The 26,014-nt window shown below is 42.5% G+C and overlaps 2 protein-coding genes across 6 annotated transcripts; one reads left to right on the top strand and one right to left on the bottom strand.

Moving 5' to 3' along the window:
- The first annotated feature begins 1,996 nt into the window (after window positions 1-1,996).
- ENPP4 (ectonucleotide pyrophosphatase/phosphodiesterase 4) lies at window positions 1,997-10,061 on the top strand. Of its 4 annotated transcripts, none has more exons than XM_049819117.1 (4): window positions 1,997-2,137; window positions 3,836-4,700; window positions 5,650-5,820; window positions 8,156-10,061. In XM_049819117.1, exons 1-4 carry the CDS (start codon window positions 2,027-2,029, stop codon window positions 8,518-8,520), a joined length of 1,512 nt encoding a protein of 503 aa, XP_049675074.1. In that variant the 5' UTR covers window positions 1,997-2,026; the 3' UTR covers window positions 8,521-10,061. The 4 variants fall into 4 exon arrangements, with proteins under 4 accessions (XP_049675074.1, XP_049675078.1, XP_049675075.1 ...); XM_049819121.1 differs by lacking the exon at window positions 8,156-10,061 and adding an exon at window positions 7,823-7,962; XM_049819118.1 differs by having other exon boundaries at window positions 2,035-2,255.
- A 5,398-nt stretch (window positions 10,062-15,459) lies between these two features.
- Window positions 15,460-25,761, bottom strand: ENPP5 (ectonucleotide pyrophosphatase/phosphodiesterase family member 5). Of its 2 annotated transcripts, none has more exons than XM_049818515.1 (4): window positions 25,716-25,761; window positions 21,955-22,815; window positions 17,895-18,071; window positions 15,460-16,498 (listed from the first exon to the last, which is right to left on the bottom strand). In XM_049818515.1, exons 2-4 carry the CDS (start codon window positions 22,808-22,810, stop codon window positions 16,128-16,130), a joined length of 1,404 nt encoding a protein of 467 aa, XP_049674472.1. In that variant the 5' UTR covers window positions 22,811-22,815; window positions 25,716-25,761; the 3' UTR covers window positions 15,460-16,127. The 2 variants fall into 2 exon arrangements, with proteins under 2 accessions (XP_049674472.1, XP_049674473.1); XM_049818516.1 differs by having other exon boundaries at window positions 25,677-25,735.
- Between the last annotated feature and the right edge of the window lie 253 nt (window positions 25,762-26,014).

Here is a 26,014-nt window from a genome sequence, read left to right as displayed (position 1 = left end):
CTCCCTACAGCTCCCCTCAGCCCCCATCACCTCCCCTCAGCCCCTTTTCACCTTGTATTGGTTTTGTTTGGCAAGGTTTGGTAGCGGGGGGGGGTTACAGGGGTGGCTTCTGTAAGAAACTGCTGGAAGCTTCCCCTGTGTTCGAGAGAGAGCGAGCCCATATTAGCCGGCTCTGAGACGGACCCGCCGCCGGCCAAGGCCGAGCCAATCAGTGATAGTGGTAACGCCTCTGTGATAACATTTTTAAGAAGGAAAAAAGTTGGGACGGGGAGAAACTGCCGCCGTAGTGAGGAGTGAGAACATGTAAGAGAAACAAGCCTGCGGACACCAAGGTCAGTGAAGAAGGAGGGGGAGGAGATGCTCCAGGCGCCGGAGCGAAGATTCCCCTGCAGCCTGTGGTGAAGACCCTGGTGAAGCAGGCTGTCCCCCTGCAGTCCAGGGAGGTCCACGGTGGAGCAGATCTCCACCTGTAGCCCGTGGAGGACCCCACGCTGGAGCAGGTGGGTTCCCGAAGGAGGCTGTGACCCCGTGGGAACCCCGCGCTGGAGCAGGCTCCTGGCAGGACCTGCGGATCTGTGGAGAGAGGAGCCCACGGAGCAGGTTTTCTGGCAGGACTTGTGACCCCGTGGGGGACCCGCGCTGGAGCAGTGTGCTCCTGAAGGACTGCAGGCCGTGGAATGGACCCACGCTGGAGCAGTTCGTGAAGAACTGCAGCCCGTGGGAATGGCCCACGTTGGAGGAGTTGGTGGAGGACTGTCTCCCGTGGGTGGGACCCCACGCTGGAGCAGGGGAAGAGTGTGATCAGCCCTCGTCCTGAGGAGGTGAAGCGGCAGAAAATAACGTGTGATGACCATAAACCCCATCCCTGTCCCCCTGTGCCGCTGGGGGGGCTTGGTGGTGAAATCCGGGAGGGTAGTTGTGCCCGGGAAGAAGAGAGGGGTGGTGGGAAGGTGTTCTGAGATTTCATTTTACTTCTCATTACCTTGCTCTGGTTGATTTGTAATAAATTGAGTATGTTTTGCAAATTGAGTCTGTTTTGCCCGTGACGGTAATAGTGAATGATCTCTCCTGTCCTTATCTCGACCCGCGAGCCTTTGTTATATTTTCTCTCCCCTATCCAGCTGAGGATGGGGGAGTGATAGAACGGCTTTGGTGGGCAGCTGGTGTTCAGCCAGGGTTAACCCATCACACTCACCTCTCCTCAGCCCCCCCGGCTCCCTACAGCTTCCTTCACCTCAGCCCCCCTTCACCTCACCTCAGCCCCCCTGGCTCCCTACAGCTCCGCTCCCCTCCCCTCAGCTCAGCTCCCCTTCACTTCACCTCAGCCCCCCGGCTCCCTACAGCTCCCCTCACCTCAGCCCCCCTTCACTTCACCTCACCTCAGCACCCCCCTGGCTCCCTACAGCTCCGCTCCCCTCACCTCAGCTCCACTTCACCTCAGCCCCCTGGCTCCCTACAGCCCCCCCTCACCTCAGCCCCCCATCACTTCACCTCAGCCCCCCGGCTCCCTACAGCCCCCCCTCACCTCAGCTCAGCTCCCCTTCACTTCACCTCAGCCCCCCGGCTCCCTACAGCTCCCCTCACCTCAGCCCCCCTTCACTTCACCTCACCTCAGCTCCCCTTCACTTCACCACAGCCCTCTCGGCTCCCTACAGCTCACCTCAGCCCCCCGGCTCCCTACAGCCCCCCCTCACCTCAGCTCCCCTTCACTTCACCTCAGCCCCCCGGCTCCCTACAGCCCCCCCTCACCTCAGCTCAGCTCCCCTTCACTTCACCTCAGCCCCCCCAGCTCCCTACAGCCCCCCTCACCTCAGCCCCCCCGGCTCCCTACATCCCACCTCAGTTCCCCCCCCCCCCGCCCCCGGCCATGTCTCACAGCGCGACGCCCACTCCGCTGAAACCAATCGCAGCTCCCGCCAGCGGGCCCCCGACCAATCGCACCCGGCGGAGGCCGGCCCCGCTGACGAGCTCCCCGCGCTAGCGCAGCCCGCCCCGGCCGAGGCACCGCTCGCTCCGGCAGCCGCTAATGGCAGTTGAGGGCGCGCGGGGCGGCGGGTGCGCAGGCGCTCTGCTCGTCCCGTCCCGTCCCGTCCCCCCGCCGGTCACCTCCAGCGCCGCCACGGAGCGGGCCCTCACGGTGGGGTCGGGGGCGGAACCGCGGCGGGGAAGAAGCGGAGGGCGGGGGAGGCTGTGGTGACTGGGGCTGCCCGGGGACAGGGCCGCGGGACCGGCCTCGTCCCGGGGACCGCCTGGCTGTAAGCTTTCGGGGCCGGGATAACGCGTTCCTTTACCGGACGGAGCGGCTGGGAGACGCGGGCGGGAGGCGGAGAGGTTGGGGAGCCGGGGGGGGGCCGCGGGGGTGACGGGTCTGTGGAGCCGCTGCCGTCCCGCGTGGGGAAACACCGGTACCCGGGGGGTAAGGTCGCGGTCTTGGGTCTCCCCGCGCCCTGGAAAACTCTGGTGCTGCTTTTTTAAGCACCTGAAGACACGAAACGGGCGATTTCCTCCTCCATTGCTCATCTCATTTCTCTCCCCCCCCCCCCCCCCCCCCCCCTTTATAGGGGCTGTGTGTTACAAGTCCTCTGTGTCAGGAAATATCTTAATGCTGTTTTTGACGAGGCTTTCTTCTAACAGTTGTATCTTCTAAAGAAATTTTAACTGTTGCTTGGGGGGGTGGTGGTGATTTCCCATGCTTTGTATTCCTCTCACTGCTAAAGCTTTAGCTAACGTTAAAGCTGTTTGCACTTTTAAAATAATACCATTTTAAAGAGTTTTGGGGAAAAGGTTGAGATAGGCCAGAAGATGCTACCGCAGTTAGGAAAATAAATACCTGCTGTTCCTCCTACAATCGCCCTCGTTTGTGCAAGCGAGATAAAGGAGAAATTTGCTGGAGTGAGGCTCTTGAGAAGTAAATATGCCGTGTAGCGATATTGCAGAAGTTTTTGTGGAACCTGCAGCTTCACTTCCTCTTTCTTAAAGGCTTATAGAATAATTCTGGACCTTCCTGGACAGAGTACTCCTGTCACACATCATAAGTTTGGGGGGGGGGGGGGGAGAATCATACCGCTTACAAATCATACTTTGCATTCGTAATAGTCATGAATTCCTTGGTGAGAAATACTTGCCTCATGGCCAAGGTTACTAATGATATTTATAGGTTTTTAAGAGAGAGAGAGAGAGAAATATGATATGTAAAGAACAGGTTTAAATACTGTTATGGTAGATGTACAACAGCTTAGAAGGAAAACAGAAGTAGAAGTTACTCCTGGCAGTTCCATGTATAGAGTAAGCAATGAGTAAATAAGAATATTGAAAGGCTCAAAAGTCTTCCAGCAACTCGAGAGGGTGGAAACTGTGGAAGAAGAAAGGTGGGATGAAAAAGAAAAATCAGAATTATAGTAGAAAACAAACTTCTGGTCTGAACAATGATGTATACGCAGGATTTAGACTTGCAGAGGACTCTTAAATGTGGAGCCAGAGTTGTTCAGGTGCCTGTGCTTGAACGTGAGGAAAATATACTGATTGTCTGTCTTGAAATGTAGAATTGTAATCAGACACGCAGAATGATGGAATAATTGCTTAAAAGAGAGAAAACAATGCTTCCTTTCGTTTAGTCTGGAACGGAAAAAAATCTCATTGCTCGTTGGTTTTAATGTATGATATATGAGAAACATCTGAAGTCAGTAGGGAAATAGACTGTTGACTTCAGTGGTTGTTTAGACTGGTTATTTTGCAGTTAACCTCGATAAGGAAGATTTCCATAATGTATAGCTAGTTAAACTGGTTCCAGTACAATTATTTTGTGTTACATGCCTTATCTTTTTAAATTTTTCAGATGCATCTGATTACCTGCTGGAAATACTTTGAAGTATCAGCAATGAACTCGATGTTAACATTGCTTTTTTCTGGAATAGTTGCCTGTTGTGCTCACTCTACTGGGGATTCAGTATCCAAGTTACTCCTTGTGTCCTTTGATGGCTTCAGGGCTGATTACTTGGAAACCTATAAACTTCCTCATCTTCAGGAGTTCATTGAGGATGGTGTGCTTGTAAAACAAGTTACAAATGCTTTTATCACCAAGACTTTTCCAAACCATTACACCATAGTGACAGGCTTGTATGAAGAAAGCCATGGCATCGTGGCTAATGACATGTACGATGCAGATGCCAAGAAAAAGTTTTCACAGTTTAATGATTCGGATCCCTTCTGGTGGAATGAAGCAGTTCCAATTTGGGTAACAAATCAACAGCAAGGAAATGGAGCAAGTGCTGCTGCAATGTGGCCTGGTACCGATGTAAAAATTAACGATACGACCCCTCAATTCTTTTTGAAGTATAACTTTTCAGTAACTTTTGAAGAGAGAGTGGAGAAAATTGTTGCATGGCTGAACAGCTCTAATCCAGTAGTCAGTTTTGCTACATTATACTGGGAAGAACCAGATGCAAGTGGGCACAAGTATGGACCAGATGACACTGAGAACATGCGCAAAGTATTAGAAGAAGTGGATAACCATATTGGTTTCCTGACTAATAAATTGAAGGCTTTTGGTTTGTGGGACACTATTAATATCATAATAACAAGTGATCATGGAATGGCCTCCTGTTCTGCAAAGAAACTAATTATCCTGGATAACTGCATTGGTCGCAATAACTATACTCTGATAGACAAGAGTCCAGTTGCTGCAGTGCTGCCAAGGCAGAGTAAGTTTTGGTTGTTTTAAGTTGTACACTGAGAATTAATCTTGTTTGTCTTACTGCTAAAAAGTACACACTATGGTAGACTGTTCACATCTTTTGCAAAACCTGTGTAGTTCATGTTGTAGAACATTGACATCATTTAATGAATGAGCTAAAGAATGTTTGTTTATTTAGATATTACTTTGTTTTGGTAATCAATGGGCCAAGGAAAGTTTCTTGTCAAATTGCCATGGTGGTAAAGATGGTCCTGGTATAGTTTGTTGAGAAAGTAGATAGGCACTTAGTATGCCCGCTGTCTTGTTGCTCACTAAGTCTATACGGTTGTAATTCACAGTGAGCATGAAATAAACTCTCATGTTTATTCACAATGAAAAATGTCATTGTCTAAACTTCCAAGTAAAAATCGAAACCCAACTTTGATTGCTTTACCACTTCTGTTTCTGTGAATGAAACTTCAGTTTTCATACTGTGAATTCAGTTTTTGTATTTTGGAGTGGTTACTAACAGGCATGTCTTAAATCATGACACTGCTGGTCTCAGTTTCCACAACTGTAGCCAGACTGAAGCAATTCTAATGAACACAGTGATTTATACAGTAACAAAATTTAACACTTACTGCTTTGGATAAAATATTGACTACTTTGGTGTGCGATTGCTTTCTCTTGATTTCTGTGCTTGCATTTTACTCTCCTGCCCTGCAAGCCCAGAGGGTAAGTTGAACTGTAGGTCTGAAACCATAGCTGTGAGGTGCTGATTTAAAATGAGAGCAAATTGTGAAATCCACCTCAATACATGTAATGTTTCATTGGGGACATGAAAAAATTCTTTTCTATATGCCTTTTAAAAAAATAATTGTTTTGAAAAAAATGGATCTTAGGTTTAAAGACAGATAATTGCAGTAAATTGGGTACATAATTTCCAGCTGTTTCACATGCAGTTTTTTCATTGGCAGACAAAAGGGACGTGTATAACTTACTGAAAAAATGTGACCCTCACATGAAAGTATATCTCAAAGAAGAAATTCCAGACAGATTTCATTATCGTCATAATAAGAGAATTCAGCCCATAATTCTGGTTGCAGACGAAGGCTGGACAATTGTACAAAATGAGTCACTTTCAAAATGTAAGTGTTTTTTCCTCGTTTGTGCTCTTGGTGGGTTATGTTGGTAAACTGTCTTGTTTTTATTCCAGCCATCTGTAGAATGGTCCTAGTTTAGCTAGTGGAGTCTTGGCACTGTATCTTTAGGAACATCTCAGCATTTTCTGTAACATCTCAGCCTGAGCCTGGAGTGTTTTAACAGATGAGGAAGAGATGGGGGATATTCTGTTGCCTAAAGCACTTTGTCATGTTCAACTTAATAGCCTGTGGTACACTTTTAAGAGTTATCTTCTTCAAATTGAAGAATGCAAGACACAACATTTAATGTTACAGTACATATATGAGGAAACAAAAACAAATGGGAGGAAATACTAAAAATAATAGGAACACAACAATAATGGTCAAAGAAGCCAGAGTTCTTCCTGTTAGGGCCATCAAATAGCATGTTTTAAAGACAAAAAACAAAACAGATGTTAATTCACACAGTGCATTGCTAAGCTGTGCACTTTCTTCCTGCTAGATGCTATGAATGTCAAATTACATACATATGTATGTGTATATATATGTGTGGATGTGTGTGTTTATAGATATGTATATGCATACATACATACCTGTATATATAATTCTTGGAAGAAAAATTCATTAATAGGGATTAAATACAAAGGTGCCACCTTCCAGATAGTTTCTGAGTAGCCAGCAGCTCGAGGCTGGTTGGTATGTCAGGGCTAACCCTGTTGGATACTTCCCAGACTCCCTGTTATGACTGCCGTCAGAGACATGATGCTGGGTGGCGTAAACTCCCGCTTTCACCCAGTTTGGCTGTCCTGTCTGCCCTTTGCACACCTAAGTTCAAATTTTCTCATTAGTTGTACAAAAGTACTGCTTTTAATGTAAGATATATTTTAATTCTCCTCCAGATTTGCTACAATCATCTTCAAATTGACAACACTTAGCAGAGGTGTTTTCTAATAGAAGTCTCTTTCTTGTTTATGGTTAGATCCAATTCCGTGTCCCAAAACCAGTTAGTAAGTGTATATTTATAAGTAACAGCATTGTATCAGTCAAAGTGAATCACTTTTCAAAACAATTTTGCTAGCCAAGGCTTCCCAGAAGCTGGCAGGGGAGGTTTTAGCCTGAAAGGCTATTTAAATGTTTATTGTACTTGTCTTCATGGACAAAATGGCAGTGTAATGATTAGCAAGGGTACCAATACTTGTACTGTATCTAGCAATGTTAGCACGCACCAGCCCTCCTACTTCAGAGGTGAAATATAGGAAACTTCATTGGAGAGGGGACATGGAACAGCTCTGTTCAAAACAAGCAAGTAGTAGAAGTTAAAAAAAATGTGATCAGGAAACATTGGACTGCATTAAAGCAAACAAGCAAGATGCAGTGTGGTAGTATCTTTGTGGTAACAAACACAATGGTGGAAAACATTAAAAAGGAATATTGGAAGTATACTGAAGTGATGAGTGTAATGTAATCAACAGAAATCTTGACGTTTCATGTCAGAAACTTCAAGGAAGCAGCAGTCGAGGACAGTTCTCAGGGAAACTTGTCAAACTTACTAATAAATGAACTCAAAACTTAAATGCAGTCATTCAAATACTGTGCTGCGTGTGCTATGAGAAATTTTTGGCCTCTTGGACAGATTTTTCAGCCATGTTACTAGGAAATTTGACTATGGCTGCTTTTTAGCTGTTTATATTCCACCAAAAATTGGAGTGAGTCGGTCTTAAAAACCTACCAAACATTCATGTACTGGTGGCTTTGTAGCCACAAACGTTTTGTTGTATGCCTGTCACAGACATCATTATCCTTTGACTGTTTTTTTGGGGTTGACTATTTGGGTGTCCCTGCACCTGAAGTACCTAATCTGATAAGCATGATTTCAGGGTACTTAATATGCTTGAACCGAACACTATCAAGGGGAAAGTGCTTGGCTTTTAAGAAGTAATTAAAGTGTCTGCTTTGCAAGGGGGAGATGTCTTTCCAAAAATCTGAGAAGTACCAATTTGCATTCCAGCTACGGACTCATCGTGGAGTGGCAACATCCTTTTCAACTTTGGCATGAGGAGTGGGAAGGGGAAAACTGAAAATGTTGATGACCAAAAGGAAGAGAGATAATGGCGGGGGGGAACCACAGCTGAAGACCAGTATGGGAAAAGACTTCTGGGGATTGAGGAAGAGGGAGGGAACACTGGGTTGCTTCAGTGTTTCATCCAACAGTTGCTTTATGTTCTGCATTAGTTCCTGGTTAAAATATATGCCTTTTGGGGGTGGGGGAGAGATGGGGAGGGGAATATTTGATATGCAAATGCAAACTGTGACGTTAACTCTTTACTTTGCATTTCTCCAGTAGGTGACCATGGCTATGACAATGCCCTCCCAAGCATGCATCCGTTCCTGGCTGCTCGCGGGCCTGCTTTTCATCGGGGTTACAAGCAGAGCACAATGAACAACGTTGATATTTACCCCATGATGTGCCACATCCTGGGACTGACACCACAGCCCCACAATGGCACTTTCAGTAACGCCAAGTGCTTGCTTGCTGACCAGCGGTGCACAAATATTCCAGAAGCTATTGGGATAGTTATCGGGGCTTTTATGATACTGACTACTTTCACCTGCATTATAATAATCTCAAAGAATAGAGTAGCTCCCCCACGGCCATTTTCCCGACTTCAATTACAGTACGATGATGACGATCCTTTAATTGGATAGCATGCAGGGAGCCTGGTCTCACTTGCTAAGTAGCGATTTCAGGAAAAAGAGTTTGAACTTGCACTGGATGGCATTCTTTGATGCACTTTAATGGTATCTGTATAAAATACTGTACAGCCAGATCTTGCTAACTTGTTTGTATGTGCTACCTGACTAGGAGTCCTGTAAAAATATTTTCAGAACAAAAGGGTGAACAGGTGGCTTTCTGCTGGAGGAGATGCTTAACAAAATAAGGATGCTTAGTTTTTCCCTCAAGCCTTTGAACATTTTCCAAATTAAATTCCAGAGTATGAACTAGCCAGGATAGATTAAGTGAATTTTCACATTTGTAAATTATAATTGTTTTTTTGTATTATTAAATTTAAATTAATGGTGACTTCTTTTATTGTTCTTGTACCTGTATTGGAAAGAAGATCTTTTTTTTTTTTTTGTAAGAGTTGGAAGTTGTATTTGGACAGTATGTTCTGATTTGTTCTTAAATTTGGGGATAGAGGGTGTAGAGAAGATCCAGTACTTCTTTTTCAACCCTAAGCCAGCAATATGACAAGAAACTGGTGAGAAGGAAAACAGAAGTTGGTGAGGAAAGAATTGGTGCATATCACTTCTATTTTGAGCAATAAGTATGTGGTTCAGCAGTTACAACACTGGGCAGATGGCTCTGACATTTCTAGATGTGTGTCTGTGGATGTCTTAGTTCCACAGTTCCTGCACTCGGAGAGTTCGGATGGTACTACTTGCTTATCTCAAGGATGCCGATTTAATCTGAGAATCCTTGGATTACTCAGTTTAATGGGCTGTAGTAGTAAAATTACTGCTTCTAAACCCTGTGAAAAGTTTTTCAGGTGTAAACTCTGCTGTAGGTGGTTCTGACCTGTGTACCAGCTGATAGTTATCTTTTGAAGGCTGTCATGTGCTAAAAAGCAACAACTGAAAGTTTGACATACAATCATCAAGCAAGGATTCCAAACTCTTATTTTAAACCCTGGAAATTTAAGAGGAAAAAAGTAACTTCTTTTTTGAGATAAGATCTGTCACCTGTACTAAGTTCTATAGATGTAAAGTTCTGGTGAAGACCAGTGCTAATGGTTCTCTTAATTGAAACTCCCAATTCCTTGTTAATGGTCAAGTCTAGTAACTTGCCATAAGAAAAAAATAATTTGATTTAGAAAGCCTTAGTGGTACCTTACCTTTTAGTGAGGAAAGAATGTGAGTTAAATTGTTAATGCTAACCCAAAAAAAGAACTATAGTTACCAAGTCCATTTCCTACAAGTTTGATGGTTTTAAGAAATGAGAGAGCTGAGGTACCTGGTAGCATGCAACATGGTTTCTTGTTCACAAGCTCAAATTCCATGCAATTTGGTATTAGCCACGGACTACCTTTTAGTGATCCAACTGGAAGGAAGTATGGACTTCAGAGGGAAGGGTTACTTTTAACTGCCCACTGAAAAAAATACATTTGAGTTTTAAAAATGATTTGTGGAAGCTTTACTAATTTGTATCTTTCTCTTTGAGGATTCTGTTTTACTGATTAAAAACACAATACAAAAACTAACCTGTTCTGTTTTTTCTCCCTCCCTCCCCCCCCCCCCCTTAAACTACTAGTACTACTTATTGACTAATGCTTTACTCTGGATTAATCTGAACTTGAAAGAGGCTCAGGCCCCTTGAAAAATCTGTACCGTTACTGACAGTATACTGGATTTTAGGCTGTTGATATAATAGAGCAATAACTAGACCAAACACATAAGTCACTTTCTTATCCTGCTGGAAGATTTAAAGTAATTAATTAGATACAGTAAGAGGTCAGGTTAATAAGTAACTATGAAGTGAATGTTTTGCAGGGTAGAACCCAGGCTTAGAGATGCTGTAAAAGGGAGGATGCTTGGAGAGAGCTGTTAGGTTCTTTTGATTTTGCTTATAACAGCTGCCATCCTCAGAGGGTGGCAGACTTGCCAGGAGCTGCTTTGCATCATCTATATATGGAAAGGCTTGACTCAGCTAAGTTATCTTTATCTTTCTGGCAGATGTGGTAAGACCAAACTGTACTGTCCTCTACCTGTGAAGGTTTTTCTCCTAGATGCTAAAGCTGATTAGCACAGTATATGCTCCACTCTACTCTTCCTTTCTTCCTCCTTCCCCCAAATAGTTGTCATACAATGTGTGACTGATGTGCTTTCAGTTCCTCTCTGCATCACTACCACAGGCCAGGTGTCAAGGTTACCACCAAAATTTTAATTACCAGAAATGTAAATGTTGACTGAAGTGCAATGGCAGCACTCTAATCTCAAATACAAATATTGTTACAGATGGGGAAATCTAGGTCTAAATGCATTTCTCCTCCTAGCTCTGGTTAGCTCCTGGTAAGAATTGCTATAGGCAACTGAGCTCTTATCAAACCAGAAAGTGAGTGGTAGTATCTAGCAGAGATCCTTATTACCCTCTACTCCTCCCTTTAGCATTGAGACTAAACAGTGCTATTGTGAGAAGGGTTTAAAGAGAAAGTTTAAGTATTAATCAAGAAATAGGATAAACTATGTGCCAATTGCATTGCTACTTATTTTCAATTCTAAAGATGCAGTATGGTCTATAGGAGGCTGAGTATTCTTCCTGGCACAATTCTATGCTGCTGGCAGGGAGGGTTTCAAAGTAGCTCTTGTACATCCAGGATTTCATACAGATCATGTACAAAATCTAGAAAAACACCTCTTTCTCCTTAGAGACAAAGTTGATATATTTAAAGATTATTTTTTTAAAAAACAGTGCCTTAAACATGATGAAATATTTCCACTACCTAGTTACAGTTTGTATGAATTATTGCTTGTGAAAGTCAGCAGCTGATTTCCTTTTGAATAGCAAATTCAAGACAACATAAGAAGCTGTAGCTTCCGCCTTCCTCAAAGCTGTGATAAAGGAGACATCCCACAACAGTTTGTGGCAACATGTAATGACTTGCTAAATATACACAACTCTGCAATGTTCATACAGGGCATGTTAGTTTAGGAGAACTTCTTAACACTTAAACTAGCACTGAAGTTTAGAAGGGAATAGGGGAAGTTCATAACACTTACTTCCCAGTAGTAAAGACTGATGTTTCACTATATTGACTGCCTCCAAAAAGGAACTCTCAACAGTGGGTAAGGAAGCCTTAAACCATCCACCCCTCTGGGTTTATATGCTTTTTGTCCATTAGCACCAGGAAATGGTTCCAGAATTGAGGCAATTTCAACTAACTATAGGTCCAAAACACATGTTTCAGGGGGAAGTTTAACTTCCTATAAATTGAAAAGAATGTACTGCCTGTGAAAATAAACCAACAAACAACACCATCTACCTCCAAGGATCAGACCACAGGGACAGATGTTTGCTTTAAATATGCACGGTACCACCTTTTATTGCAAAGAACAGTAATAGAGATTTGTTAATATGATTCAGATTAGGATTTCATTATGGGAAGGCTGTCCATTTGCAATGCTGCAGATACTGCTATTGAACTTGCCACTTCCATGTGCATCCAACAGTTTTTGTAGTCTAACATCTAATAAATGCTTCCATTACCTTTACTGTAGTACAAACATGGCATTTCTTGAAAGATATGTACAGCAGCAGAGGCATGGTCAAGACAGCATCCATGGCCATTATTTAAGCAGAGAAGATTTGGAAGTAAGCCTGTTATATTTGCATTTTACAAAGCAGCAGGACTCAACAACTGCGCGTTTGTCATTCTGCCCACACACAGCTCGTGTTGTTCCACGCTTCTGAAAAGTCACACTGCACAACCCTTCATGTGATAATAGGCATTTTTGCACCTTTTTTTTTTTTTGAGACCGCATTTATTGTTAACAGCTTTACTGCAGCTCTTTACCAAGAAAGTCTGGAAGACATTTTTTATTAAAGAAACTGTTATTTCCACATACAGTAGCAAGGTGGGAAACAAGAGGCCTTTTATGTAAGAAAGTTCTATCACACTTCCAGTTATTTTTAATAAAGGCATACACTATGCAGAGTAAAAGACATAGTTGGGATACATACGAGTTAAGGCCATTCTCCCCCAGCCATCCCCCCACAAGTCAAGTTTTTTTCCAGAAGTGTTTTTAAATGAAGCAAGCACTCAATGCTTGATAGCACTACAGCAAAGATGTATTTCAACTTCAGCATTTCCAAACAGGAAGAAACAAAGAAAAGGTTTGACATCTCAAACTATGCTTCATAGGTCAATAATGAAAGACAAAATCATGCAACCTTCTCAGCTTCCAAGCTTAACTTACAAGTAGTATACAGTGTACTCAAGTCCACTTTCTAATACACATCATAAAAAGTATCACATACACAGGAACTGAATCACACCTCCTCCCCAACCAAAACATAGTCTAAAAAAAATCTCACATCACATCAGAGAAAAAGTTGGTATTTTTCTCCAGTGACATTATATGTGCTTTCAATTTGATTAAGCATACACCCAACAACTTAAAACAGTGTTTAACACTGGCTAGGCAAATACCCTAACGAGGTAACTACTCAAGAGGTACCTGCAAATAGACCTAAGCAATAAAGGAAACATGTTTACACCTAAACTGAAATACCCAAATGCTGAAAGATTCCCTTCAGTTTTCTATAAAGTTTCATTTTACCCTCCTCAAAGAAGGGCCTTACAGTGCAATACAGAACAACGATATCAAGAATTCTCATGTTTCTGTTACCAATCTATTTTGAATATTATTGTTCCCACACCCTTTGTGAGGGAAAGCCTACTGCTCTTCCCTTCTTGCATGTTTGGGCAGGCAAACCTAAGGCCCAGGATGACTGAACAACACTGACCAACTTTGCCCCCTCCTTAAAATGAAGGGTCAGTTTGGCTGATGATAGAACTACACCTGTCACAATTAAAAAAGTGGGAGTTTAATGAACACCTCTGAGGTTACAATCCAGTTATTTTTACATCTGCCATAAGCATTGCTATGAAAATACTGCAATAAGAAAAAATTCTATTAAAGCAGCAGGTTCCAAAGTGAGAAAGTGTGCAACTGAAGTAGCTACAGGAGAGGATTACAGCATCTCCAATTTTCAGTGTTACTCCCTTAACTAAGCCTGTAGATCTTTCTTTAAAACACACACAAAGCTTGTAGTACAATTGTTTCTAAGTTTCAAATAAGCAAAAGGTGGACTCAATGAATCAATTTGCTATCTGCCATCCACTTTTTGGAAGGCAGCTAGGGAAGTGATTAGTAACAATTTAGAGGTTTAGGTTTTCTACTCAGACTTCCCCATCCTCTCTAGAAACTACTGTGAACATCATTACTGCTTTCATCTTTCAACTTGAAAAGCCCCTGCAGCATTCAGTTTTAGCTGGCATCAGCAAATGAAACTTAAGACATACCTAATCGTCAGTTCCACTAAGAATGAGCTTTACAGTATCAGGCACACCTAACCCAGATGTTTTCCTTCAGTGTTTTCTTAAGAAAATGGCAAGGTAGGAAAACAAGGCTATATGCAGAACAGTAACAGCAGAATTGCAGAGGTGAGTCAGATTAAGTTACACAAGACTTCATACATATCCCCCAAATTAAGGGGCTGTCCTCCAACAGATCTGCTAGTTTCCTGCCTCCCTAAAGCTACTACTACAGCTAGACTTTCAGCATATACCTTAAGTTGGAGTCTTTCATTGCCTTCCCTCTCAAGCACTCATTGCACCTAGTTGTGGTCTCTGGAAACTCCCACATCTGCCTGCAAAACAGCTTAATGTTAAGCAAGTGTCCGTGCCATCACAGAGGAATCCAACAGATTACTTCTGACGCAGTGAGCACCAGACAGTTCAGAACATGGCACTGGAGAGTCATCACTGAGGCAGCAAGAAGCAAGCTCCCTTCTGAACTCACCTAGATACCATTCATTAAGTCTGGAATTAAGTTCAGCAAAATGAGTCTTGTACTCACAGTTAGTCAGCTTGTTGCAGCTCCTTGCTAGGTCTGCTAGCAACCCTCCCAATTGCAGTATTAGACTGTTAGTCACACCATTAGTTTGACAGAGCACATCCAAGGCCAAGATGTTCCCATCTTTGCCCTCTGCTGGGTGTTGTGGATAAAGCAATAAATTGCACTTAGAGAAGTACCTGACTGTGTGAATCTTGAAACGTTCTTTCTCCTTCAGGCATTGTACTCAGAAGCAAAGTGCAAAGAAATACTAACTGACACAGGGAGGGGAAAAAAAAAATTCAGCTTTCGAACAAGTCTGACAACTAGACAACTTTTCTCACTTCATACCATGTTTTTCATACAAACCTGAGCTTCTCAACTACTATTTAAGTGAGCTTATCAATAAAACCACAAATAGCAAGAAGATTGATTGCCCCACACAAAAGAAACAGAGTAATATATAGTTTTGTTGACTCAGAATTAATAATTTTCCCTGACAGAGACTTTCCTCTGGAAGAACAAACTCCCTCTTACACCTTTTTTCATATTAAAGTGTGCTTTTTCAGATTTAAGAATATATATGGCTTAGGATTTATACGGCTGTTCTTAAATTGTGTGCCTAATCCTATTCACCAAATTCTAAGGTCCACCCAGACATACCATATAAAACATAAGATAGCAAGCCAAACTCGTACTAGAGAAGTCTCACACTAGAGAAGAGTCTCCAGCAATGGGTCAGATGTTACACCCAGTGACAAGCACTCTTGAAACCAGCTTGTACATATAAGTTCCTTAACTGATTCATCTGCCTTATTCTGAAAGAGCCCTCTTACCTCGGAAATACAAGACTCCATTAGCATATACAGGTGTTGTGCTTATATGTGTCTTTAAACTGCCAGCTACATGGAATTCCTAGAAAATTTAGTCCAGTGTACAGGAAACAATAGAAAAAGTAAAGACCTACATTTACCAAAAATCATACCTAAAATTGTAAAGACCTATATTTACCTAAAAAAAACCCACCCCACCTTAAAAAGAATCAAGTAGTTTAATGCTGATTGCTAAAGGCAATACCACCTAGATTCATATTTTGGGGCTACAGTTAACACAGTACTTTAAATAAATATGTCTAACTCTAAATTTAGACATTTAGCACTGCATGACCTAGCTTAATAATAATGTTGTTTTCTGCAGGATTTAGTCCACCAAGCTATGTGTAATGGTGATCCATGCAAAAGTTTCCTTGGGCAAGGAAGAAAAAAAAGCCCAAGGAAGTCTATTCACATTCAGTGACTTGTTAGAATGTAAGAGACTTTAAAAAAGCCTCTCAAAAAAAGAAGAGGGGATGGAAAATTAAATCACCACATAATAGTCTGTGAAGTGCACCTCAGTTGACGTCATTTCCCTAAAAGTAGCTCAGAATGAGGTATTCAAGGTCTATTGTCACTACACATCTACATACATACACAGCTTTCCGGGTTTACCTAGAATATTTTCAACCTCTGAAGGATTTAGCAGTGGTAGGGTGAAACAGAAACATGCTCTTTCTCCGCATACCTAGTACGTACATACACCATGGTACCAATGGATCAGCATCCATTTCCTTTTAGTCCACATATTTATGCTGATCCACCTCTATTAATTTTTTTTGTATAACCTTATTTTAAGCATCAAACAGGAAATAGTACCAAATGTTATTAATCTTGCAACAGTGGCTGGGCCGCTTCAGTACGTTGCATTTGCATGGTATTTGCTTGGGTGAGAATAAAATGCTTAACAAAAACTGCAATAAAAACCATAACAAGAAAGCTGCCCAGAAAGACTCCTACAACAGTAGCATAGGTGTCTGCTCCAAAGGCTACAGGAGCTTCTTCAGCAAGTATATCTTTCACAGCGTTGAACGAACCATTGTTTGGCAGTGGGTTAATACCAAGTAGATGGCACAGCAAGGGGTACAAGTCTGTAGCATTCATGACTTCTTTGGTGGCATTCTTTCTGAAAGCAGGCCCAACTGCCAAAAAAATTGGATGCATTTCTGGTAAGATGTTGTCATATCCATGATTACCAACTAGAAATAAAAGATAGATAAAGGTCAATATTCTGAAGTTACAAAACAAGCAATGAACCTTTTCCTAGAATTAGCATAACACAGAAAAGGAACAGCCATCACTTATTCTTGCAAAGGTTTAGAAGAATCATTTTGATCAACAGCACAAATGTTTCCTAGCAAATACCAAGTCTCAGAACTACAAAGAGAAGATGCCTTAAAAAAAGAATGGAGAGCACTATTTAAAAAAAAAATAGTAGTAAGCTCACATGGTAGTAACAGCACTGTCAATGGCATGCTATGCTACACTGAAGTTTCCTTGATTTTCCTCAAGTCAAAACTCCAACTTTGCAACTGGACCAGATCTCTTAAAAAAACCAAAAAACAATCCACGTAGAGATAGACTGTTTGACACCTAGTACCAGACAGAACTTAAGCTCTGACTGCTTTGACACTTTGTCCAATTTGGTGCACTATTTACTCATCGACAAAGAAGTTTACAGATCTCACTAGTGGGTCTTCCTTACAGGGGCACTAAAAACTCTGAACAAGTAAATAAACATGCAGGCACAAAAAGCTGCTCCCATCATCTATCAACAACTGAGAAACTTGTTAAGTCTTGCAGGTAATGCTGTTCAGCTTCATAACCAGCAGCAAAGTTGAAAAGGTCTTCAGTTAAGAAACTTAAGAACTGACCATGTGACACCTATATCTTTTCTCCTAGCTAACCAAAAGTTACAGTTTACTGTTTCCATTCTATCTATAATAAATCTCAAAACCCCAAGGTAAGGAACTTAAAAGTGGGGTTTTTTTTCCTCCAAATCACCTAGAGTGCATATTATCCTATAAGACAAACAAAAATCACTGGTGTAGAGTAACACAATATTCAAAGACTCTTTCTAGCAATAAAACAAGGTTACTGTAAGTGAAGGCATCCACAGAAGTTGAGGACTTTCCAGAAAGCATTCTTTTATTTCCAACCCAACCCTTCTCCAGTAAATAAATAGTACATGATAAAGCAATGCTATTCATCCTGTATGCAACAAGTCCAGTTACAACTTTTTTTTTTTTTTTTTTTTTTTTTAAATCTCTCAGGAAGTGCTTGTCAGTTTGGTAGATCTTGCAAGGCTCCCTCAAGTATGTGACCACTAACACATGTAAGTGATCTTAGCTTGGTAAGTTTAAGTTTTAGAAACTGTAAATCCAGTCCCCCTCCCCTAACAGTAGGGTGCTTCCCATCCCATCAGGAAAAAGAAATTACAAGTTCTACACACTTAGCTTCAGAGTTTTCCCTCCCAGTCTTAAAAAAAGGGGAAAAAACCCAACCCTAACATTGGTTGAGATTGGAAGAGAAAGTATCATGTAAGATCTCCGACTAGGAAGATATAGCAAAACACTGTAAATACAGAATACTTACATTGAAAACCATCAGACTTCTTATATACAATTTCCCATCCTTTATCAGCCACTGCTAAGATTGGCTGAATTTTACTGTTGTGTTTGTAATGTAATCTATCCGGAATCTGCTCCTTTTTATAAACAGTCATGTTGGGATGAGCACTGGCCAAAGCTTCATATACTTCATCCAGTTTGCCTTCAAACAAACAAAAGAAACAAAAGACAAAACTTAAACATACCAATATGTTTACTGAACTCACCAGTAGTTTAAATACAACTGAAAGAAGAGGGCAAAATGCACTTCCCCAAAAGCTAATTATAGCTGTAAGAAACAACAGTGGATTACAATGCACACAGAATTTCCTGTGAGAAATCCAGAGTGTCATTCACAGTAAGATCACACCTGGCATCAGACTTCACAGCCTGTTCCTAAGCAGTAAGTGCCTTGCTAATTTTAGAAAAATCCCTCACTTCATAGTTATCAGAATGTAAGCTTCTCACAAGAATGAGTTAGAAGGCATTCAGCTCAGTCTCACAGAAAAGAAACCAGCTCCTCCTAGCTCCATGCAAAGCTTGAAAGCAAGAAGATGGCTCCTAAACCTGTTTATGAGTTAATGTGCGTATTAAGGCCATATTCTGTCTCTCTCCCAGTTGGCTATGATGACAAGTGACACTTTTTATTTATTTTAAGCAGTTTAACTGTTAGTTGCTTTCCTTAAAAGGCCAAAGAGAGCAGCCACTTTGTTTCTTGGAATCTCTGAAAACTTACTTCTGAGTGAACCCAATTGTTTATTTCTCCTTCTGCAAGATGCTCCAATAAACAGCTACATATGTGACCTCATTTGATTCCCAGTTTTGATCTTCTACCATTTTGATGGCAAGTTTAGCCAATTTAGAAAGAGTAGCTAGTTTGTTGCTATGCACCACATAACATCATAGTATTAGCAATTAATTACCTAGGGAAAAGCAAAACTAGCTTGCATTAATCTTTCAGCGGAAGCCCTCAAGTTGCAGTCCAGATGCCGCTAACACGTTAGGAGCTGTACAAAGATTGCAGAGTCCTAAGTAGGGAACACAGGACAAGCATACAAAGGGACAGGTTGGACCGGCATATAAAGATGGCACTTTTGGTTTGGAACTGTCAGCCACTCTGTATATTCAATAACGGCTAACAGCACTACCTACTCCTTTGTATTCTGTCTACTCCTTTCCCTTCCCTAGTCATCTGCTGCATAACAGGCATAAATCCTTAAGAGCTGTACTATCACTACCAAGTAAATAGGCATTTTCCACCCACAATTCTTTATTTGCTTATTTTCAGTTTCCGAGCTTTTCTTTCCAGTAAAAAAAAAAATCACTGAACAGCCAGAAAGCAGTTGGACAGGCTGGAACACCAGTACACAGAAATGAGGAACCAGGACACCCAGACAGGAACACAAAAGCAAGTTCAGGAGCCTACATCTGAGCAAGTTTCTTCAGTGTCATTCCCCAGCCCCCATTTAAGCACAGATTCCTACTGAGGGCTATGCAGTGTATATAAGAGACTTCTGTTATATACCAAATAACTCAGCCCCATGACTTAAGTATTTTGTGCTACACGCATGTGCAATTCACTTGGACAGCCGAGTTCACAGTTAGTCTCTGCAGGCCACTTTCAGCGCTACAAGGTCTGAAGCACAGCTGGAAGATGTTTACATTTTCTTTGTGGCCAACACTTCTGGTTTTAGTAGATGAGTGGGACTTAAGCACATCCTGTCATTTTGACTTATTTCTTGCTAGCTCTGCCTTCACAGCTAGCTGTACGTCCTGCAGCAGGCGTTCCTGCGTGTGAGCCCTTCTCTGACTCTCTGTCCTAAAAAACCATTGCCTTGATGACCACAAGAACAAGTGCTTAGTTTGACCCGAGACACTGCCTGAAGTAAACGAAAGATAAACTCCTGTCTACCATTTAGAGCATGTGTGAAGTTTTGAATACATCTCAGGAAAAAAAATGTTTGTGAGGTGCCCAATGTCTTTAAAGAAACCATCTTCAGTTTCCCTCAGTTCCTAGGATCCGATATAGAAATAGAATGATGCATAATGTTTCTTATCTCAAATTGGCATTGAAAAAAAAAAAAGACTTAAAAGATTCACTAAACTTAAGAAACACAATAAAGGTCAAAATGAGACAGCAAAAGTCCATATATGGATAGAGACAGTTGCAGAAACAAGAAAAGGGAGTCCAATCTAGCATTTCTAGGACTACATTAGTAACAAAATTAATTTTGTTATGCCACTTTTCTATATGGGGTAACAGGGAGGAGAAGCCCCAAATACAGCAAACTATGATTTTACACTAAAGTAATTATTTGAATTAACACATTTATACTGAATGGAAGAAAGGCCAGCATCACCAGCTGTGGTACAGGTACCATCTTCATGAACATATAATCAGTTCCACACATACTAATACACAAGCATAGTTAAATAATGGCTTTAATCCATCTCTTGGGGATGAAACATGCAGCCAAACAGTTTAAGTAGCAGAAGTTGCTGCATATTTAAGCAATGAAATTTTTTCTCAATGTCTCACTAAGTTTTACCATTCCCTTGGTTTAAGCAAGATGAATAGACTAACTGTTGAAGAATCGGTCTTATGTACTTAAGTGTATGTTATTTCATAGCTAAACTGAGACTGAAGCTCACTGGTTTATAATAAAAATTACAGCTGGTAACAGGGAAGGAAGGAATTTGAGCTGTGCTCAAAACTGCTTCTTGTTTATTGGTAGCGTAATAAATATCTGAACCTCTGTCAAAACCAAATCCAAGCTATTCCTGAAATCCACTGAAATTACTTTTTTACTATTCTGTTATCTAATTGCTGCAGAGATACTATTTCTTTTCAGCATTTAGCAGACAGGAGAATCAGGTTACACACCTCCAAGTTCTCATTTACTTTATTAGGGATGTTTCAGCACTAACGTTTACTTTTACAACTCCTTTATTTGGTAATGAGAGCATCCTGGACAACTGTATTTGTTTCCATTAGGATGGAGCTCCCGAACTCAGCTCTTCTACCACCAGGGAGAAACAGTGCCCTGCCACAAGCACCTGAGTGTGCTCAGGCAGCAAATGATCTCAGTTTGGAAATACTAACATTTTAGTCTGGAATATTCTTCAAACTAAAAATGACAAGAGACATTTGTTTACATATTTAAAGGTCACTTACGTCTGCAAAATACCCTACCTGCTGGGGCATCAGAGTGCTATCCATTAGTGATATTGGATAATATTCAAAAGAAATATTACAGAAATCTTAAAAACACACCTTTTCAGAAGGCCACCTTAAAACTCAACTTCCAAATAGCACCCCTGCCCACACAAAAAATTGCTGTTTTCCAGGTTAACACATTTGCACCAAATACTTCTAGCTTTTGATCATCAAAATAAAGAGCAGCACCTGTACACGAGTGACACTAAACACACACCTGACACTCAAGCAACCCTTCAATGACTGCAACCAGACTTCAGATTCCAATTCCAACAGCATTCTTGCCCAGCATTATCACATAGGATATGAACATAACATATGGTATGAACGTAACTGGCTGGCTGTTCAGCATGATGGGGGAAAAAAAACCTGAAGCGAACTACAATAGTTGGCAGCTAATCAAATAGCCAACATAGGCTTTCTTTTTATCAAAGGTCTGCATCTGGTTTCAGTTTACTGAGTTGGAAATCTAATTCTTCCACTATGGCTTTAGCATCTTGATGGAAGGCAAGATATGTTAACACTCAGTTGTTATCCATCTAGAACGCCATTCATCCTTGATAATGCCATTAGATTAGTTTACTTCTCATAAGGACTAAAGGACAGTTGGCAATAATAGATTTGCTCACTTTTCATTTCAGAAAGTTAATCCGGGCTTTTGACAGAGCTAGCAAAAAGAACAAAGACGTGATCCTGCAAGTAGTCCTTGTTCAAGGCTGATGTCCTACTGGCATCAGTGCTGCTACCACCACTTCAGTTAAGGAACAAGTCTATAAAGTTTTGATACTCAAGTATTTTCTTCAGAGAATTTTACTGCTATAGCTCCTACCTTCTTTTGGCAAAATAGCTACTGCAGGAGAATGGTCAATGACTTCGTAGAGCTCTCTATTCACATACTGATCAAGTTCAATGATCCTTTCCGAGGAGGACTGTGACATTCCATGATCACTTGTGATTATGACATTTATCACATCCCACAGCTTTGCTTTCTTCAGCTCAGACATAAGATATCCCAGCTTTTTGTCAATATCGCTAATTATCGGACCCATAAGTGGGTTTTCTGGGCCCAGAATATGGCCCATCTCATCAGGCTGTTCCCAATATAGGAGACCAAAGTTTATGGGTTCTTCTGATGTAAACCAGTCAATAAGCCTAGCAACTCTATCTTCAAAGGAAACAGATTCATTGTAAGGCATATAATGTGTAGGAAAGACTCCATGTATTTTCACATCTGTTCCAGGCCACATAGCTGCACCGGTTTTATGTCCTTCCTTCTGGTTCGTCACCCATATTGGGCTGGCTTCTTCCCAGAACTTGGAGTTATGGATATCCATTTTGTTCAGAGAAAAAGTTTCATTCAGAATAGGATCATACATCTCATTAGCAACTATACCATGGCTTTCTGCATAGAGACCAGTCACCATTGTATAATGATTAGGATATGTTTTCGTTATAAACACATTAGTGACCTGTTTGACATGAACACCATTCTCCATGGCATAATGAAAATTGGGAGTTGAGACTTTATAGATGTAATCCCATCGAAATCCATCAAAAGATACTAGCAATGCTCTGGGCTGGAAAGACAATGCACTTGGAAGAAACAGTAAGAAAATTGCCAGGATCTTCCAATAACAGTTCATGGCTATTCTGAAAGGTATTTGTCCCCTCTTCTGAGGCAGCATGGTATCTGTTGAGCAGAGACAGAAGATTTGTTTGCATTAGCTTGTTTGTCAAAGTCATAACTCAGTTTTAAGAATGAGTAGCTAAAATATTCCCTATGTATTTATACAGCTTGCTTTACTAACACTGAGCACTCCAAACATAGGAACGGGACCTTTTACCTATCAGTTATATTGATATCCCAGAGATGGGAAGTGAGACACTACGATTTGTTGAAGTTCACAAGGCAACTTCTTTAACCGACACCACTGCCCAACCTCTTCCTTTTTTTTCTTCCAGCTCCCAATACACAGGAACTCCTGCTCTTCCAATTTGACAAGTTTTCGAGTATTTTCTGTACTCAGTGTTGTAAGAAACTGCCCTATGAGAAAGCTGGTGCTTGTTAAGATGTAAACAGGGGCAGCTCTCACCTTCAGAATAACAAGGTCCATCTCTACCAGAGCTTTATAACCCTCATTAAAATCTCTGGAACATTACTTCTCTTCTGTGCGAGTGTGGCACAGACACACTAGCATCACATGGCAGACCAGCAGATGGGAGCAGGAAGTACACACTGGAACTGGAGGACTCTGCCTGCACAGCTCCCATTGGGGAGGGGGAGGGCAGCTAGAAACCATTACAGCTTCTCAGCCCCAACACTCAGTACAGTGTTACTAAACATGCCAAGTACAATTTCTAGTGGAGAAACTAGCAAATAAGAGTTGAATTTCAGATACAGCAGTATATCCATGAAAAGGTTTTGCTGCCTAAAAGGGGTCAGATCAAGACTTAAGACAAACAAAGAGCAGGAACATCAGTTTCCCAACATTTTGTCACATCTCTAACCTGATCATAGCTTCCTTACATAACTAAGCTCTTCTTGATCAGCTAATTCTGACACACACTACCAAAGGTCACTTCTAGCATACAGACAGCTTTACAGACAAGAATGTATACAAGTCATACAAGTCAGTGTGCAGTTTAAGTTCTAACTGAACACTTATGTCTCTGAATGGATTGGAAAGAGGTGGTTGAAAGATTCACTGGTACAGTTGCGAGCCACTGGAAATACTATATCTTTCAAGCAAGCATCATCTGTCCTTTCCAGTCAAATACTGCTACAACCAGAGTGCAAGCAGCTTGAAGTCCGCAAGACCCAAGAACTATAATGCAAATCCCATCCACGAACTGCATGAGACGGTGACCACTACACACCGTACCCTAAAGCATTTGCTCCCTAGATAAACATTCAGCACTAATTCTGATTATATGACTCAAGGATGTTGACTATTCCTAGCTATGACTGGCACTCCTTATCTAATAGCATGACATAAAGGACACAATTTCATACAGTATTGGGTTGTACTCCCCTGCCTCAGTTTACCTCTGCCCTTCGCAAACACTTTCTTGTTCAAAATTCAGTTATCTAACTCAAAGTAAGATCCCTATAAGAACCCTCACACAGGATTTCCCTATCTGTAACTGACCTAAAATTTCATGCTAATACTCCCCACTTCTTGCTCAACAGCATCATTTAACCACAAGACCAGATACTGTTCAATCCAAACCTGCATGTGGACTGAAACGATACCCCACACAGTTCCCTTTAGGTTCCCGTTTCTCAGCAATCTTCTGGAACAAGTCACTACTGAAATTCAGCTGGAAAACAGTGATCATGTAACCAATAAATCCATATGAATATCTGGAATACTTTAAATATCCTAGTTAATATAAAACGTTATAGCATAACAAGCACCTGAATACCACTGCAATGAAGGAACAGGATTTGTCATTTTGGTAGAACCCAAGATAACTTCTACGGGAAATTTTCATATTCTAATTCCCCAGCTAATTCTCTCATTTATACTGGAAAACAGCACAAGCACCATTGACTTGCAGGTAGTCAAATGTTACACCAAACTTGTGTGTCTCCCAAAATTAAAATCCTTGCCTAAAGTCCTGCTAAGAATAAACTGACACTTGGAGGCATAACTCCCCTTTCAGCCAACACCACAGACCCAAAGGCCACAGAGTCACTCAGTTTTACCCAATGTGGGATTTCTTTCAGCTGAATCTGAAGGGAGAAAGGGATAACATGCTGTTGTGTCCATCTGAACCCCATCTGCCAAACTAAGTGTAGCCCATGGCTGAGTCACAAATTCCCCCTTCTGGAGAGCGACAATTATGAATTTAAGTCCTCTCAAGTGAAATTTGGTCCTTACTTCTCAACTTTACACAGTTAATGATGTCAGCATCACCCAATCCTTTAATCGCATATTTTTAATAAATAATGGTGTGGGATTTTTTTTTTTCAAGGCCTTCTTATACCAGTCTTCACTGTAGACAACCTGAGCACCCCGGCTGATCCGTCTCTCTCCAGAAACCCAGCACCACAATGCACGGCTCCGGGGCCCTGAAGGGACTCTGGTGGGACGAAGGCATCTAGCTGCCCAGGGCAGGGACCTGCCACACAGACAGACAGACAAAGTGCCCAGGGACCTGTTCAGCAGCCGGAGGAGCCCAGCACACAGACGAACGCCAAGGGCAGGCCGGCATTCCCCCACACAGCGGCCCCCGACCGCGGCCGGACACCTCCGTGGAAGGCTCACTTCACCCTGACAAGCCAGCCACCCGAAGCCAAACCGGGACACACGAAACCCACGCTCCCTCAGGCGAGAGACCACCGCGACGCCCACGGCGGCCCTCACCGAGGCCCGCTCGGGCCTAAACGAACCGCTCGCCCCCGGAGCCCTCCCTCCCTCCCTCCAGGCCGGGCAGCCGCCGCCGGCCCGGGGAGCGCAGGAGCGAGGCCGCGGGGTCCTCCCCCAGCTCGTCCGCAGGGAGGAAGGGAGCGAACGTTCCCTCAGAGGAGCCGCGACCAGCCGTTACCTGCCGGCGGCTCCGCAGCGCAGGCGGAGCGGCACTCACCTCAGCGGGCAGCGGCGGCGGAGCCCGCACGTAACTGCCGCCCGCCCCGCCCCGCCCCGCCCCTCCTCTCTGGGAGTGGCCAGCGGCGCTGTCAGTCAGCGCCGGATAACGGTCAGGGCGCGCGGAGGGGAGGGGAGGGGAGGGGAGGGGAGGAGCCGGGAGGAGCCGCCGCCTCAGGCGCCGGGCGTTGCGGTCGGGTTTGTTTGTTGGGTTTTTTTTACCGCTTTCCCGGGGGTTTTAACGCCTCCCGGGTGCCCCCGGCTCGGGGAGAGCGGGGCCTGGCGGGTCTAGAGCCGGGG

Source organism: Accipiter gentilis, chromosome 16 (genome assembly GCF_929443795.1).
Source record: "Accipiter gentilis chromosome 16, bAccGen1.1, whole genome shotgun sequence".
Lineage (NCBI taxonomy): Eukaryota > Metazoa > Chordata > Aves > Accipitriformes > Accipitridae > Astur > Astur gentilis.
Note: the sequence above shows the minus strand (reverse complement) of the source record. Positions and strands in the feature narration are given on the sequence as shown.

Coding starts and splice junctions, on each gene's coding strand:
- ENPP5 (XM_049818515.1), bottom strand. CDS start 22,810: ATGCTGCCTCAGAAGAGGGGACAAATACCTTTCAGAATAGCCATGAAC. Junction 18,072..21,954: donor AGCTATTTTGCCAAAAGAAG/GTAGGAGCTATA, acceptor GTTTGTTTGAAG/GCAAACTGGATGAAGTATAT. Junction 16,499..17,894: donor GAAGTCTGATGGTTTTCAAT/GTAAGTATTCTG, acceptor TTTTATTTCTAG/TTGGTAATCATGGATATGAC.
- ENPP4 (XM_049819117.1), top strand. CDS start 2,027: ATGGCAGTTGAGGGCGCGCGGGGCGGCGGGTGCGCAGGCGCTCTGCTC. Junction 2,138..3,835: donor CCACGGAGCGGGCCCTCACG/GTGGGGTCGGGG, acceptor TAAATTTTTCAG/ATGCATCTGATTACCTGCTG. Junction 4,701..5,649: donor TGCAGTGCTGCCAAGGCAGA/GTAAGTTTTGGT, acceptor TTTCATTGGCAG/ACAAAAGGGACGTGTATAAC.